This window comes from Pygoscelis adeliae, unplaced genomic scaffold, assembly GCF_000699105.1.
Source record: "Pygoscelis adeliae isolate BGI_AS28 unplaced genomic scaffold, ASM69910v1 Scaffold294, whole genome shotgun sequence".
In the NCBI taxonomy this organism is placed as follows: Eukaryota; Metazoa; Chordata; class Aves; order Sphenisciformes; family Spheniscidae; genus Pygoscelis; species Pygoscelis adeliae.
Window position 1 is genome coordinate 3,637,714 of NW_008824722.1, and position 16,639 is coordinate 3,654,352.

Here is a 16,639-nt window from a genome sequence, read left to right on the forward strand (position 1 = left end):
TCACGGTGTGGGTGGCGAGGGCAGCCGGGGTGCCCCGCACCCCGAGGCTCTGGGGAGGCCGAGGAAGGGCTCTCCTGCCCGGTTTGGGGCCATGGGGTGATGCGCTCCCCCCGGCTGCGCTCACTTCCCCACTGATCGTTTACACGGGGTGGGATTTTCATCCAAAGACGGGTCCGGGCTTGCTGGGGTCCCCTAGAGGCAAGCCCCTGTAATCACACGTGTTATTCCGGATGCTACCAGTTTAACTTGCTTCATTAGAGAAGCTACGGTACCCTCACATTCCTCTACTGTATCATGTGCTTTGCGGTGTTAGTGAGACCATGACGAAGTGTCCTTTATCTTGTGCTTTCTTTTGGCCGAGAGTGGAATAGTGCATTCACTTAAAAAGCAAGCAAGAAACCAAGCAACCTTCAGAGAGATGGCAGGGCTTGGGGTGAAACACCTAGGGTGGCTCAGGGCAGAGGTGGCGGATGCTGCTCTGGGGCACGGCACGGGAACAGCTCAGTGGTTGCAGCAGGAGACACACCCCCCCCCGCCAGCTGAGCCTGGTGTCCCAAACACGTTGCTCTCCTTTTGAGAAAGACGCTGTGATCTCCGGCTTCCGAAACGCCCCTCTTCAAAGCAGGAGCTAGGTTCTGCCGCACCCACGGGCAAAACAGACGAAGGTTCCTACCAACCCAACCCAACGGCACCACCGCCACCAAACCATTGCATGTGTACACCGTAGTTTCGTGGAAGACAGAAACGTTCTTGCTTTGTGAGGCTGCAGTGAGTACGAAGCCACTTTATGGCTGGATACAGGCACAACTGTATTTTCTCTCTGGATCCGTGCAATGAATTCCTCGCTCCTCAGAGCCAAGTGCACATGAGAAAGCTATGAATCTCCAAAGCGTGCCTGGGGCTTGGACTTATTGTCTACCTTTGAAAGGTGGCCAGTCTCTCTTCTTTTTTTCCCATTTCCTTTCTCTTTTGAATACCTTGGGCAATGGGCAGTAGGCACAATGTTGAATCAGCATACATTTAAAAGTAAATATATATATAAGAAAGAGTAATATATATATAAACACTTTTCTCTACTCATTTTATTTCTTCTGGTTTCTGTAAGTGCAGCCAGGTCCCTGCAGTTCCTCGGTGTGAAAACTCAAGACAGAGTTAGTTTAAACCGTTTTTGGAACTTTGCGAACATTTTGAAATATTTTTGTACAACCCGATCTAGAAGACAGAATTTGTTTCTCTGGGCAGCTCATTTTGTATCTTTAAATCAAATGTAGATTAACTAATCGGCTCCAGAGAAACCTTGACATGAAAAAAGTTGCGTTTTCTTGGCTTTCCAGGAAATTCCCTGTCGTTGAAGGTTTTGATTTTAACAATGTTCTTTTTAGAGTTTGCCTACTTGAAACTTGTCTCAGTTCAAGGGATCCATTGATTGGCTTTGACAAAGGCGTACAAGGGTCAACGGAAAATAATTTTCCCCTGTGGCCCTCCACAGCAGTAGGAGAAAGATTTGGGATGTGAGGAGCTGAAGCCGAGGATACAGTCCCCACCAGACAGCTGAGGTAGAGAGGAGGTGGAGATGTCCTCACTGAAATGCTTGGTACTCACCCAAACACATTTACAGCGACTTTGTCGAAGGCAAACTCTGCTGCCTAAATTCTGGTCCTTGCACTAAGGAGACACTTATTCTGCTGCACTAATCCAACTCACAGTCAGTATCAAGATGTGGTGCAAGTATATTGCATGCTCAGGTTTAGTATAAAATGCCGATCTAATCTTTTTTCAAGTGATGGTCTAGGATCTCTCTCTTGGAGACTGTTAAAGGTGGCCATGGAAGTTGTTAAAAACGCTTGACAGGCTTCAGGAAAAGTCTCAAGAAATCTCTAAAGAACATTTTGATAAATTGACATTTTTGCAGTCTTTCCACAAAATAAAAATAAATGCGTTTTCTAGGTGTTTTTTCCTTTGCTGTTTTCCCTTTCCTTTCTTATCAGTGGAAAGAGGGGAAAACAAGGAGAAGTGAGGAAGAAGATAAACAGGTATGAGTTCATCTGCCATGCATTGCGCTGTGGAAATCTCTGACCATTTTACCGCACCTTTGTTTTGGTGGTTTGGTTTTTTTTTTCCTAAAGAAAACCTTTCACTGGAAAAAATTTAGAGTGACAATGTTCGACATCAGTGACGACGTTGGATGTTGGAGCCTCCTTATGCTGGACGTCAGGAGAGCTAACTTAAAACCTTAAAATACTTACCAAGTTAGTAATGTTGTGTGCAGGGTGGGAATGCCCTGGTGTCCTTCAGTGCTGGCTTTGGGGCGTGTTTAGTACAGAATACAGGGCCTGATTTTGGATGAGGTCATGTTGCCATAAACAAGGAGCAGCTCCCATGAATGTAAGGGTATCCCATGCGGATGGGGCACCAACTGTAAGAAGAGGACTGGAAAACAGGAAGGCTTTTCCAGCACAGTGAATCCTCTGTGGATCCAAAACATCTGGAAACATGGTGGAAAGAGCCAAGCAGCCCCTCTCTAGCTCCTGGGCATCATGAGAAGGACACAGAGCAACCGGGGTACGGCCCATCGTTCTCCATTTTCTGGTATTGAATGTATTGGTAAGCCTCCTCCAGCTGGCATTCCAATGTCACAAGTCATTAGAAAAGCTGAGGTCTATAAAAGCCATTGATTCAATTATTGTGCTTTTCAGATGAGATACAAGGGGACAGTGGTAGTTCTGCAAAGCACAAGGTCTTTAGCTGGTGGAAATTTGCAGGTGCCCTTCGATTTCCACAGAGACTCTGTGGCCACTCCAGGTGGAAACTAGACCTGCTTGGAGAGGGCTGGTCGGCGTTTAGTTGGGAAGACCTCCGCGTCCTCCCCCTGGCGAATGGCCCAGATCTTGCCATTGTACCTTCAAAAACTGAGCTTTGCAAATAGCTTTCGATAAAAGATGATGGGGCCAGAGCCCGGGCCCGCTTACACTCACATCGCTTCTGGACCCTACAGGAGCTGGTCTAGGTTTACAGCAGCAAAAACAAGCAGCAAATCGGTCCTGAGCAATTACATGAGGTATCTAACCAGCCTCAAGCCTATGGCAGAGATCAGCATAGCCAGGGAAATGAATCCGCTGCTTATTTGGTTGATTTATTTACAGGTTTCTGCTTGCCTTTGGCTTTTCTACCATGAGTTGGTAGCAAGCAGAATATAGGTATGAAATGCTTTCTGTGTCGGTGGTCGGCTGCTTCAGTCGAGGGGGTGAGGAAAGGGCAAGGAGGAGAAAGAAAGAGAAAACATTCCTCGAATATACCGTGAAAAGGCCAGGGTCACCGTTGGGTGGAACGTAACCACAGCTGCACGAACGCTCTGAGTTTCGTGGAGATGTGCTAGGGGTGGGTGTGAGCTTGTACATTTACAAGCCCTTGTCCCTGTCCCAGTGCGTTTCAACTGAGAAATTAAAATTTAAAAAGCTAACAAAATGTATAGACTCCACCAACAACATTGCTTAGGGTTTTTTTTCCTTTCCATTTTATTCAGTTTGGGACCTTGAGCAGTGAAAACGTCTCTTTTTAGCCAACTTCATGTCAGTAACCAGCAGTAAATATCTCAAGGATCTCAGTCCTGATGTGGCAGCCACAATTTGTTCATCTCAAATGAAGAGTTTTAATTGAACTTGGAATAAAACCCCAAGAAACCATTACTGTTCTCAGTAGGTGATGAAGTACCTCTTTCTTGTAGAAGCATCAAATTTGGGGTGGGGAGGTCTTTAAAAAGCCACTGATATTGATCATCATTTGTGTTGATGTGTATTGACCAGCATCGACAACTCACTTAATTGTTAACAATTAATTAACAGTTCACTTTTAATTGTCAGGAATAATTGTTCAATGCACATGGTATTTCCTTGTAACTCCTTTCATTCACGCGCAACCTTTTCTCCCGGTGAGGCGGTCATGCTGCCGTAGAGCCGATGGCTTCACTTGTACCATTTGTACCTTTTCTGTTAGAACTGTGATTGCCTACTGCAAAATCCCCTGAGAGCCACCCTTCCCGCTGTCCCCGCAACCCCGGGAACGGAGCTTCCCCATTCCCGTTGGAAAACTCTGCAATACAGAGCGTTACAGAGATAAAATGGATTTTCAGTAGAGAAGACCCAAATCAGAACGGATGGTCCAAAGCTCTTTTGTCCCTGACTTTGAGGGATGTGAATAAATCGCCTCCAACTCCAAGGGTAATAGTTGCCTTCACAAATTCTGCTCGATGTCAAGCGTAATTATGTCTAAACCAAGGTTATCCCTTCACAATTTGAGCACGCTGCAGCGGGCAGGACGCTGGATGTCTGACAGCACATCGTATCGATAGACACTGAAACCACAAGCACAGGTTTATGACCTTATTGCAGGATCTGGGAGCTGGAAAACATCTGGCTTGTCCCAGGGAAAGCTCTTTTCCAACTGGGCAGTATCTGGCTAAGGATGAGAGGTAGTGCTGGCCACTGCTGGCAAAGCCGGCGTCCTTTCGAGTCTGCTGCAGCCTGGCCTCTTGGGTCTGCCTTGCCTTTCCTCTACACCACGTAGAGAGTGACGAGGACTGGGCTCGTTTCTGATGTCCCTTGTGAGTAGGTCAGAATCAGGCCTCAGGCAGGATAAAGAGCATCCTCCTTAGAGAGCGAATCCTCTAGCTCGGAGGGAGGGATGAGTTTCTGGTGGCAAGGCTCAGCAAGAGATTCAGCCAGGCTGGGGTGGCCCAGGGCCAGATTCTGCTCTGCGGTCACCAGCGTGGCCCTGCAGTCACCCTCCTGAGGCTCTGAAACCCACATCGGCCTGGCCAGGCTTCGGGCAGTGTCCGTCGGGAGTCGCCTTCAGCAGCGCAGACGGACAGAGTGGGAGTCCATCATCCCCATTCCCAATCCTGCCTCCCGTCCCGTCTGCTTCCCCAGGAATGAGGCCATTTCACAGCAATCAGGACAGCAACTTATTTTGATGTAAGTGTTTTCGTTAGCCTTTTAACTTGACCAGGAAAGTTGATCTCAAAGAAAAATGTACAGTTATCATTCAGTTATGGTTAAATCAAGCCCCTTCAATGCACTTTATGAACAAGTGAAAACAAATCAATGCTGTTATTGCACTGTATCTCTATTGTGTATAATATTATACATTCATCTGTAAGAGTAATTTATTTTTATTACTGTAAATAAAACTGTTAAAGTGATTTGTCAAGAGGATATCCAAAAATAAGGGGGGTAAAATTAAAACATTTGAAGATCTGGGCTCCTGTCCCAGGTATGTGCCATACTGTGCGTGTCTGTGCTTTTATTTCAGCTGAAGCGAGTCTCATAGAGTTTTCTGCTTTCCCTCACCCGGGGTCTGCGTTTCCACTTGGACCGCGATGAGCTGGTTGAGGATAAGAACGGCGCGAGACATTGATTGTACGGGTTGGGAAGGAACGGCTCCTGCCGCTCGGAGCCTCCACGCCAAAGGATGGAGACTTTTCCATCAGCCAGCCATCCTCTGCCCTCTGATTACCCAGGCGGTCAGGGATTAAATACCCATGGGAATGAACTGATCTTTGAGAGCTGGTTTCTCCAAATGGAGGGTTATAGAGAGATCACAGCTTTCTGCTGCTGCTTCTGTGCCCTGGCCTCTAATAGAGAAGGGAGTGTCACAGGGCTGATAACTCACAGCAAAGGGACCCGGTGAGGGCAAGCTGACAAAAAGCCGAACCCAAATCTACTTTAACCTCTTAAAATCTTTATTAATTTTTTTTTTTTAAATTAGCACATGCATAAAGTGTCAACAGTTTGGGATTTAGATGACATTTTTTGAACAAATGTAGTTACAAGCGGTGCTTCGGATCGTTCCAGGTTTCCTCTCTACACTGTACAGAAGAAAGCTCGTGTTGCGACCGACGTAATCCCTACCTTTCCATCATCGTGTCACGACAGGCAGAACCCACAACACTGGGAAGAAATACACTTGTTCACACGTAGCAACTGGGTACGGTAGATAGATACAAGCAGCAACATCTACTCACCTATTGACTAAGTGCACATGGTTAAAAGACCCCATTAGACAGTGAACATCTCCTTCTTTTTTAATGTCAACTATATAATAATGGAAATCAAATTATGGCCTGTAGTGGGTGACCCTCCCATGGGAGAGACGCCCGTCTCCCGTCAGCTGCTCCTATCAAACGGCAAGTTGAAGAAAATACAGGTAATACTTCTGCCGGTATTAAAAAATGAGCCTTTTGCAGGAGCATCGGGGCAGCCCCACCGATGCCGAGCACCCCAGGAAGCCAACCACAAGGTGCCACCGGGCCGGCACCTCTCTGACCCCACCGTGCCACCCCTGCAGAGCTGGAGCCAACCTCCGTAAAGACCGGCCCCAGCCCTGGCTCCAGGCTGTACGTATGAACGGCTGGCACCAAAAGGGGAGAAAACTGCTTTTAAAATGCTCGGCTCAAGCTGGCCGCTCACAGATGCTCTATTTTAGGAGGGTCGGTTGCCCCAGTGCTCCGGGAGGTCTCCCTAGCTCGTAGCTGCCGAGTTTGGGCAGTGCAGAGGGGTTTTCTGGGGTGTCTGAGGTGCTCCCAGCCCAGCCTGGGCTAGCCTTGACCCCCGGGCTGCCGGGTGCAGGGCACAGGAGATGATCTTCACCTGCCTTCAATGCCCCCCAAAATAACATTCCTGCAGCGCCTGGCCTCACCCAGAGGTGCTTGTGCTCCTACTCACTCTGAAGGCGATGGAAACCTGGCAGCGAGATGGCTCCTGTCCTGCCACAGCAGCTGGCGTTGCCCCAACAGCCCTGGGCTGGGGCAGGAGGAGGAGGAGGAGGAGGAAGGCTCTCCAGCCTGAATGCTTGTCCCACAGCGGCAGCAATGCACATCCCCTGGAGCAAACCCACCGGCACGTGCATGTCCCACAGCAGAGTGGTGACAGGGTTTGTCCCCTCCCTGCGTGCCCCCACCGTGTCCTCTCAGGGACTGTCCCCATGCCGAAGGTGCAACGTTTGCATGCGCACCCGGAGATGTGTGGTTGCCGGAGCAGGTTCTCCTTGGGTCGGCCAAGATCGGAGTAAAAGCTGCTCCCAAAAGTTCCCCTGTGCAGCTGCAGGGGTAACAGCCCGTGCACGAAGAAGGAGGAATCCCAGCGGATACCTCAGGGTCTGGGCAGGTCCAGGTTTCCACCCAGGTGAGGACAGACCGAGCATCAGAAATGCTTGGAAATGCTCTGCCCTCCCCCAACTCGGCGAGCCCACCCGCCCCGTGAAGCCCCGCGCTCCTCGGCAGTACAATGGGGACCTCCAGAAAAGGCACTTGTGTCAGTAAGGAGCTGCCACGCTGCTGCGGCCCTGCTGCTCTCCCGAGGGGAACAGCGGACCCGAGCCCCGCGCGTGACACAGCACAGACGAAAGCGGAGGGGAGGAAAGGGCCAGCAACGCTTCAGCATCAACCCAAACTCACGCCGGGGATATCCTGTTTCAGATTCCCCCTGGGCAAGTCAAGCGGCCCCAAAATGAAGGAAGTCTATTCAGATGGGGAGCCATCAGCCCCGAAACGCTCCTAAAAATGCATTTTGGAGAAAAAGGTTTCTTTTTGGCGGGGATTTTCTTTCTTTTTCCTAAGCTGCTGTGATCTGAGATGAAAGGCACCACAAAGAGAGGCCCCATTTGTGGAAAACTGGCCAGAACTAAAAGTAGACCTGAAACATCTCAGTATAAAAATAACTTTGGGGGTGGGGGTGGTGAGGGGGAGCGTCGATGCTCATAACAGTACGATTTTTGGAGACCTGGCAGGACTGTGCCAAAGATGCGCCTGCTGCCAGCGGGAAATCAACAACTCAACGTGCATCACAGTAACATCATCAGGCTCAAAGTCCACTTTGCTTCTAATGCAAGATTTCTATGGTGGTTTTCTTCACGGCAAGAAGTGACTTTCTGTGGAGTGAGTGTTCCCAGCTGAGGCATCAGGCATACACAACCACTGCTAACAGGTGAAAATCAATGGAATTTGAAACACTTGAGCTGAGGTGGGGCCTTCAGGGACAAAAGCACCGCCTACGGTGGCAGGAGACCCATCTCCTTGCTGCACTGTAGTCTGGCATGTTGCTTGCTCTGTTCTTAAAACACTGGTTTCTTAGGAACTGATTTTTTAAAGTGGTTATGGTGACAACTGCTCCATTTTTTGGTGGCTAGCTGGGAAGCAGCATTGGGCCTGACTTTTCCTCAAGGTCTGGGGGAAGGAGATGGAAGAGATTTTCCTTCTGGAAATCACATGTAAGTTGTTTGTTTGTTTTTTAGTTTTGGGGGTGGTCATTCATTTTTAGACTCCTCAACTGAGCTACCCCATATCAAAGAATAACTTTTAAATTATTCACCTTAATGCACCAGCGTGGTGGTGGACTGAATGGACCGGAGGAGCAGGTTGCTGGAGCTGCTGCCTTCTAACTATTGGAATACAGCAGTAACAGCTGTGCATCCTGGTTTTCTCCAGTTAGTTCACATCCTTCCCTCTCAGGTGTTTATTCTGCAGTACATTTTATCTCTACTGTATTTGAGGGTCAACACCAAAATCGGAAAAGGGGCAAGAGAGCTAAGGGAGAACACAAGCAGGCTGCCCTGGCTGATGGGCGATGCTTTGGGGCTGTAACCTGCTGGGACAGATCCACAAGTAGCAGTGCTGCAAGCCTGAGGGAGGGGATGAGGCAGAACTACAAACATCTCAAGTTGGAAGGGACACCCTGTGGGCGCCTGCACCGTCCCCTGGCCCAACACAGGGTTACGGACAGTACTCCTCTCTGGTGTTTGCCTACCTGCTTCTCAAAGCCCTCCCATGGCAGAGCCTCTGTGACCTGTTTCAGAGTTTCTCCATCCTTACCTTGAAAGCTTTCCCAGAGATCCGATTCAACTCCTTTCTGCCCCAACTCAATCTCACGCCTTGCACTTTAGTCCAACACACGCATGGAGAACGGGCTTATTCTCCCCACTGCCCTTCGTGGCTTTGCACAGGGTTTTACCTACCCGAGGTTTTTCCTGTATAGGGTGGTGGGAGCACAACCGACCTAAAATGCCAGGTTATTTTCTTTCTATTTTGTTTCTTCCTCTCTGCACTCTTAATACTTTCTACACGCCTCAGTGCTAGAACTACCATTGGGCTGAAAGCCCCCCAGGGCCAACCCAGTCCCCTGGCATTGCCACCGTGGGAGAGGTGTGCAGGGAAAGGCTCATTTCACACACACTCGGCCTCACAAGCCCCCAAACACAACAACCAACAGCAGATTTAAGCCTGTTCCTGCTAAGACCAAAAGACTACAGAGGGACCTTTGGCTGCTGCTGTGGAAGGTGGCACCTGTGGGAAGATCGGACGAGAGGAAATGGCCTCAAGTTGCGCCAGGGGAGGTTTAGATTGGACATGAGGAAAAATTTCTTTACTGAAAGAGTGGTTAAACATTGGGACAGGCTGCCCAGGGAAGGGGTTGCGTCACCATCCCTGGAAGTATTTAAAAGACATGTAGATGAGGCACTTAGGGACATGGTTTAGTGGGCATGGGGGTGTTGGGTCGACGGTTGGACTCGATGATCTTAGAGGTCTTTTCCAACCTTAATGATTCTATGAAGTTACCTACTAAGAGAGATTGCCCATGGGAGTGTGAAGCATCAGTGATCTACCATCTTGTAGTGCTATGGAGATGTCTGTGGCCTCAGGACCCTGTACCAATGTAAGACAGACATTAATATTGATAATGTCACATCAAGATTGCCTTCAGGGGACACCGTGGCCGAGCATGTCCCACCCAGGTCTTGCCTGGGGATTTCCCGCAGCAAGAGCCCATCCCTGGCTGCAGGCTCTGCCTCAGCCTAGTGACAGCTCCAGGATGATGTCCTCCTTTGGGAACATCCTAGTGTCCTCCTCCCACCCTGCCTGCGGACACGGTACTGAAGGCTTTGGGGCAAACCCCTCACTGAAGTATTTGACTGTGGTTTTTTTCCTTCCTTCCCCCAGCAAAATGCAGGCACAATTCTCATCTGGAGAAAGCGGAGCTTGAGAGAGCGATCCTAGAAAACCTGGCATTTGTTAAAGGAAGATCAGATTCACAAAAAACCCCAAACCCTTCGACCCTCAGGAAGATTGAAACGCTTCAAAGTCTAGGCTTGGGTATAAGTGCTTGAAGGAGGACACTTTCCATGAGCTTAGAGGCCATCACATGAATTGCATGGGCAGCTCTAAGTGTCGGCAGGTAGCTGCAACGGTGCACCTGGGCACGTTTCCTATTGCATGCAGTGGTCATCCCAGAGGAGCACAGCTGTGTGGGGACTGGGAAGGGCCTGCCCTGAGGGCATGGTGACCCATTCCGAGACAGAACCAGCATGTCTTGGCACTCCTGTACTTTGCTCAGGCACTTTTGCGTGGGGATGGTGGAGGGGCAGGAGAGCCCCACCGCTGCCATCAGCGGGGGGGGATGCGGTCGTGGTGCTGGTCGTGGGGTCACCTAAGGGAGGGACAACAGTCCTCAAGGTGCTGCTGCCCAGTTGAGGGCAAATTCATGGGTGAGTGAGCATTTGAGGCTTCTAAAGTGCAGTGCAGGTTATATGGTCTTTGCTGTAAACTGTAAACTCCTCAGGACTGAGTCCTTGCCCTTACTTTTATTTTTTTATCTGTAAAGTGACGTGCCAGCCAAGAAAACCTTACCCCTAAATAACTACTACTACAGGAGAACAGGAATCATGGTGAAAGGGACAGCCTGTGCTCCCCTTGCCAGCATCCCAGGATGAGGAGCGCTTTCCATGGCCCTCCATGGTCCCCCCACAAGGAAACAGCATGGTGCTCCTGCTGGCCATGCAACTCTGGACAGCACCCTCCAAAATACCACCTCCAGTGCTACAACCTGCCTCCCTCCAAGCAAAACTTCCATTTATCATTAAGCTGAGGTGTTAATTCAGGTTCTGTTCCCAGGGGAGTCTGCAAAGCTGCTGTTCAGGCTGTTGGGTGTCTTGAAAGGGAGATGGAGATGGAAAAATTGCTGGGAGGAAATTTGAGGGGTCTTACATGAAGGGAGCTCTCTGGAGAAGCCGTGTTCAGCCTTACGTTTGTCACCAGAATAAAACCTTCCCAGGATAAAATAGCTGCAAAAGCAGGAGCTCTCGTAGGACGTGATGCTCGCTCCTCCCTAGGTCTCTGCCCAGGGTGGAAAGTTAGAAACTACCCAATCCCTTCTTCCTTCAGGACACTAATCCTCTAAGAGCCACCAGCATCAACAGCCAGCTCCAATGTTCACTCACTATCAAGGGGACACTGAAGGCGCAATGCCAGGATGCAAACACTGCTAGACTTCCACCAACCTTCATGAAACTTGAGCAAGACCAGACTTCACACCTGTTGTAGGCTTCACCTACCATGGGCACGGTGGTCCCCATAATGCTCCTTTTCAGATAAATCAGAAATGTCTAAGAGGTTCCTAATGGACCTCAAGGACTATAGCGTTCTGTTAATATCTCTAAGCAGAACCAAACTGGCTTATTTACTCTTCCGCTGACTCTGGCCCAATTTATTTGTATGCACACAGAATATACTTCCCTCTGTTGGCAGTCGTATTTATTATTTTTAATCTAGGCCCATAAATTGGCAAGTAGGAGAAAGCAGATAAAATGGAAAGAGGAACTCTCGGGAGATCGGTTGGGCTCATTAAATGTTTGGCACTCTGTGATTATCTGTTGGCAATGAAATGCCGCTGCTATATTTTAACATGGAACATGATACCTTAATGTACAGGAGAATCTCCTCAGCCCACTTCTGGTACACTTGCGAGAGGAGAAATTCAATCGTCTGTGACCTGGATTGTATTTTTAATGGCTGCCAAGCTAGATAAAATATTTAAATATTTACTTTTATATCGGCCCACATGGGGCTTTGAGCATTTTGGGTTGTGTAACGCAGCATGGCCTACTTTTGGAAGAGTATATGGAAATAGGCACATACATACAAAATATTGAGTACGCAGCATATGGGTCAGACAGCCGGTGTTAATTAGTATGGCACAACCAATTCCAGCAGAGCTAGCCCAGCCAAGGAGTTGGCGTCACTTGTGTTGGATTTCATAGGTCACCTGGGCAAAAAATAGATGAATGCACCTAAAATAAGGATGGTCATCCTCAAACGTGGCTGAGTTCCTCAAGCAAAGGCACCGAGGATGTTGGCCTGCCAGCAGAGCTGGCCTTGCAGGAATGGCTGCATCATGAGATTGGAGCTCTCGGTGCCACCGTGTGCTTGCCTGCCTCGTGGCGCTGCCACTCTTGGGGCTTCCCAAGAGTGTTGAGAAGAGCAAGGTGCACCACGATCAGACCAGAAATGGGTGTCTACAGCCCACACTGACTATACAGGTTACTTCTCCACCAGCTACACAAGAAACCTGAGCAACGAGCTCAGATGTAGACATCTCACTGGGAAGAGGCTACCTGTGGATCAGCCCTGTCCCTGGTATCAAGACAGCTTCAGTGGAGCTGAGGCAGTTCAGATCCCTGGAAGAGCTGGATCATGATGTCTTCAAGCAATAGGCAATGCCAGGAGGTTATGGTCCTGCTGACTTGCTTTGGAGTTGAGCATGTGACATGGGCTTGTGATATCAGGGGCTGGGAATTTCCTTAAGCAGAACACAAACGGTGAGGATGTGCTGGGATGTCCGAAGAGGAGAGGATGGTGTAAGAATGTAAAAGCACGAGCAAAGGAGGGTGAGCCTTGCTCTCTGCACCCCTGAGGCTCCCAGCTGTGCACCCGCTCTGCAGATGTGACCTGTGCACAGGGCAGGCAAGGCTTGAATTACATGATTGTCGAGCGCTTTGCCATGCAACGGCATTGACCCTGATAGTAGTACGGGTTGCCTGACTGCTGCCAATCCCAAGCATAGCAAAGTTGCCGTGAGGCGACAGGGAAGTGGGAGGCTACAGGGACAATCCTGACCCACCGCGTGCCAATGGAGTCCTACCAGAGTTATCACAGTTTCGTGTGACACCCATAATGCAACTAGTGCATGAAAAGAAGGGACCCAGTCTTTTAGGGGCACTCGGCTCCTCTCCAGTTCCCACCAGGATCAGCTCAGCTTCCCAGAATCGGGGCAGTCACAGACCCGAGGGACGAGCCAGCTCCACATGTCCCAGAGCCCCTTCATGTGCTGGTGGGACTCCCCGGCTCTGCCTGAGCCCCACCTGGGTCCCTGCAGCTGACGCTGCAGCCCTTTGACCACCGTAACAGGTAACGGCAGCTCCGACAGCCCTCTGCTATTCTCTCTCTCACAAAGGGTTGTTACTCTTTCTACGTTATCCACATAAACCCAATTTCCCTTCACATACAAACAGTATCACGATTGCATCTGTATTAATAACACTCCACAATAAATACTACCGGGTGACTCTTAAATGTTACTCTGAATTTTTACAAGGCTTTCTGCTGAACTTGCTCCAGGTCCAAACCCCAGCTGCCTTGCCTAGGAAAGCCCATCGCAGGGGCTCTCTGCCTGGGCGGAGATGCCAGGCTTTGGCCGAAAGCTTTTGCAGCCAGTTCTCTGCATTTCAAGAGGGTCAACGTTTACAGAATGTTTATCCTATTAAAGTTGACGTTTGTCTACAGATCTTGAGTGTTATCTCACCTTAAGACACACGGAGGGGATTTGCGAAAGTTAGTCACTCTCCCCTTCTCGGCGGTGGGACGTGACAGATGTCCAAAGACCCTCTGCCCTGCCTGCTCTGCCCCGCCTGCCCACAGCAGGAGCTCGGTAAAAGGGGAGGCTGATGGGGGAACTGGGATCGAGCCGTACAACTAATCCCATACTGCCAGGTCTTCCTCACTCTGGGAGAGGCTGCCCCTTGACAGGTGGAGCGGGACGAGCACCCGAGCAGCTTAAAAGGCATCAGCGCTGCCAAGATGGGGAATTCTGGGGTGAAATCCGAGGATTTTATTTGCAGTTCCCGCTCCAGCAATCGGTCCTGTTGAAGTCAAAGGGAGCTTTCCCTAAGGAAAGGGGGGCCAAACCCGGGGATGTGGCCCATGGCAGGGCACCCCCCGCAAACCCTTCCCCAACCACCCTTGCCCTCTCCCACATCCACGCTGCTGCTCCATTCGAGCCCCCCACTCAGCACCACAGCTCGCAGCCCAGATGCGGAGACGTGGGAGGTGTCACATCCAAGGGACAAGAGATCATTTTGTGTCAGTCAAGAGAAGGGAGGGCTCCTGGGGATATTTCTCAGCAGCTGGGCAGGGGGTTCATCGCATCTCGCCATGAAGGGTTTCATACCAGGAGGATAATGAACCGATACTTGGGGCATTGTTCAACATTAGCATTTCTCAGGGTGAATTTAAGCATCAGCCTCTGAGTCTTTTGGGTCCCAGCCATACCCTCCCACCTCCTTTACAGGTCTGGTCACTCCTAGATAGTCAAAATACTACTTTTGTAGCCATCACGTACGTGGCTACTGGGAGAACCGGGGAGGTGGGCTCAGAGCCCAGCTTCTCCCCAGAAGAGATACAACGTGGGGACTCAGTTTTCCCCCATTCAGGGACTCGTGGTATATGGGAGCACAAGAGAGGATCTCAGGACACCGTGTCGGGCAAATCCATGGCTGGTCCTGGCCCATTTTCTGCTGGTGGGGAACCTCTCCCAGCTCTCTGCAGGCTCTTACTCCTGACTGTGATATTTGCAGTATTCCCCACCCCTTCACTCTGCCTTCCCGTGCCTCCTCCCTTCGTAGCTGCGTGAAAAGCCTTCGATGAATCACGCTCTATTTTGATGAGCAAACTGGCATTTTCAGCGCCGTGGCAGGGGGCCCAGCTCTCCAGGCTCCCCCATAAGTGCCCGCCTGTGGGGTAAGGGACGGGGCAGGATCAGGCCGGGGGGATTAGTGCCTGGGTCCGAGCTGATCTCCATTGTACGGGCGCAGTTTGTGGGGCAGCAAAGTGCAAGTTGAGAGTTTACCTAAAAGCAGCATTTTGTCTAATTAGTTTTTTTTTTTCAAACAACACTGAAATGGTGTAGCGCTAAGGCCAAGGAGAGTTGGGCTTAGGGAAGCTCCCTGGACACCTCTGCTCCCCTGCCAGCGGCCCCTTTCCCCCCCGAGGACAGCACACATTGCACCTTTCAAAGCCTGGACAAGCCCTGTGTCTCCCTGCCAGCTGCACAAGCCTTGCCTTCACGCTTTTCTCCCAGAAAACTGGTCCTAAGGGTGGAAACGGGCTCAGGTCACCAACGCCTCGGTCTTCTCCAAGGAGCGAGAGCGCGATGGTGACCGTCCCTACGCAACTACCGCAAAACGCAGTACGTCGCTCTATGGGGAAGGAGGCTCCTGCCCACGCGCAGCCTTCGGAGCTGCCCGATCCTACAAATGCGGGCAGCAGAGCATCCCCAAACCCAGCGCACGGTCACCCCTGCGCACCCGTGGTGGCATCAGCTGTGCAATCAGGCTTCTTCTCCAGGAGCTTCTGGTTAATGCGTTTAACATCTAGCTGAAAAAGCACTACTGCCTCTGGGTTTCCCTTCTCTAGCAAAGCAGACTCAGGGCCAGCCTCTGGTCTTGCTCCAGGTGTAAATCTGGAGTAATCCTATTAACCTGCCTTCAGAGCATTTTTGAAGTCATTAAATGTGAAGGTGCTGCTAATTTCTGGCCTCACTGCCTCCGAGACGTATCCTACCAGTGCTGCTGCTGCCCAAAGGGTTTTCAACATGGTGTAAAAGCAAAGCTCCTGAATGAGCGGGGCCGCCCGTGCTTGTTGGCATCGACGTTGGGGAAGGCGCCTATACACACCTGGTACAGAGCCGGGGAGCTCCGCGCCAGCCCAGCCCTGGGGGCCCTCAGTCCGACCACTCGTTATCGTCCAGCTCGGAGTCGTCGTCGGACTCGCTGTACTCCACCGCGATCCGGCGGGATAGGATCGTCGCCACGTCGTTGCCCACGGGCTCTTTTTTGGCCTCTTGTTCCCATTGCTCCTGGACTTTCCGGAGTTGGATTCCTGCAGTAGGGAAGGGGGGAAGGCTTTAGGGGCAACGTGCTCAGCACCCATGGGTGCACCCGATGTGCGGCATCCCCCCAGTTAAAAGTATTGGCTGAAATGAGATGGCTGCAGCCCCCTTGCAGGAGGATGCACGCGATTATAAAGCTATATGAGATAATAACGTGATGCATGCACTTATAAAGCTATAGAATAGAATAAAGCTCCTCCTCTGTTTCCACTCGACCTGAAGAGGTTGAACCTTCTTGAAAATTAAATCTGTCATCGACCTGAAGGTTTGCAGGAAGGGAAAATGGGAGAAGCCTTGGAGCACATCATCCGCTACAGCCTGGAAGGAGGCCACGTGCACGAGAGCTGCCGGTCATCCCTGTGGGGCTCCGTCCCACCTCCCTCCAACCCCCTGCATTGCATTTCTTTCCCTCCCCAGGTCCCACCATCTTCACGCATCACCTGGCCACCCAGGGCTCATCTTGCACCCAACGAAGCCAACGCCACCCAACTCTACGCCAAGAGGTATTTTGCCACTGCGGTGGGGGACCCGTCCCCCACCTTCCCGCTGCTGCCACCCCCGCTGCTCCCCCCTGCGGATGGCTGCCAGCAGGTCGCTCCGGGCGTCGCTCATGGGCATCAGCGGGATCTGCGGCTTCCGGGGCTCCACAG

General features: G+C 50.8%; 1 protein-coding gene across 1 annotated transcript in view; it reads right to left on the reverse strand.

Moving 5' to 3' along the window:
* Window positions 1-15,821: 15,821 nt before the first annotated feature.
* LOC103916354 (wiskott-Aldrich syndrome protein family member 3-like) overlaps window positions 15,822-16,639 on the reverse strand; it is a 5,239-nt gene continuing 4,421 nt past the window's right edge. Inside the window, exons 8-9 of the mRNA XM_009323327.1 lie at window positions 16,561-16,631; window positions 15,822-15,981 (exon numbers count right to left, since the gene is read on the reverse strand). Coding sequence (XP_009321602.1) covers window positions 15,822-15,981; window positions 16,561-16,631 — 231 coding nt within the window. The remainder of the gene's footprint in view (window positions 15,982-16,560; window positions 16,632-16,639) is intronic.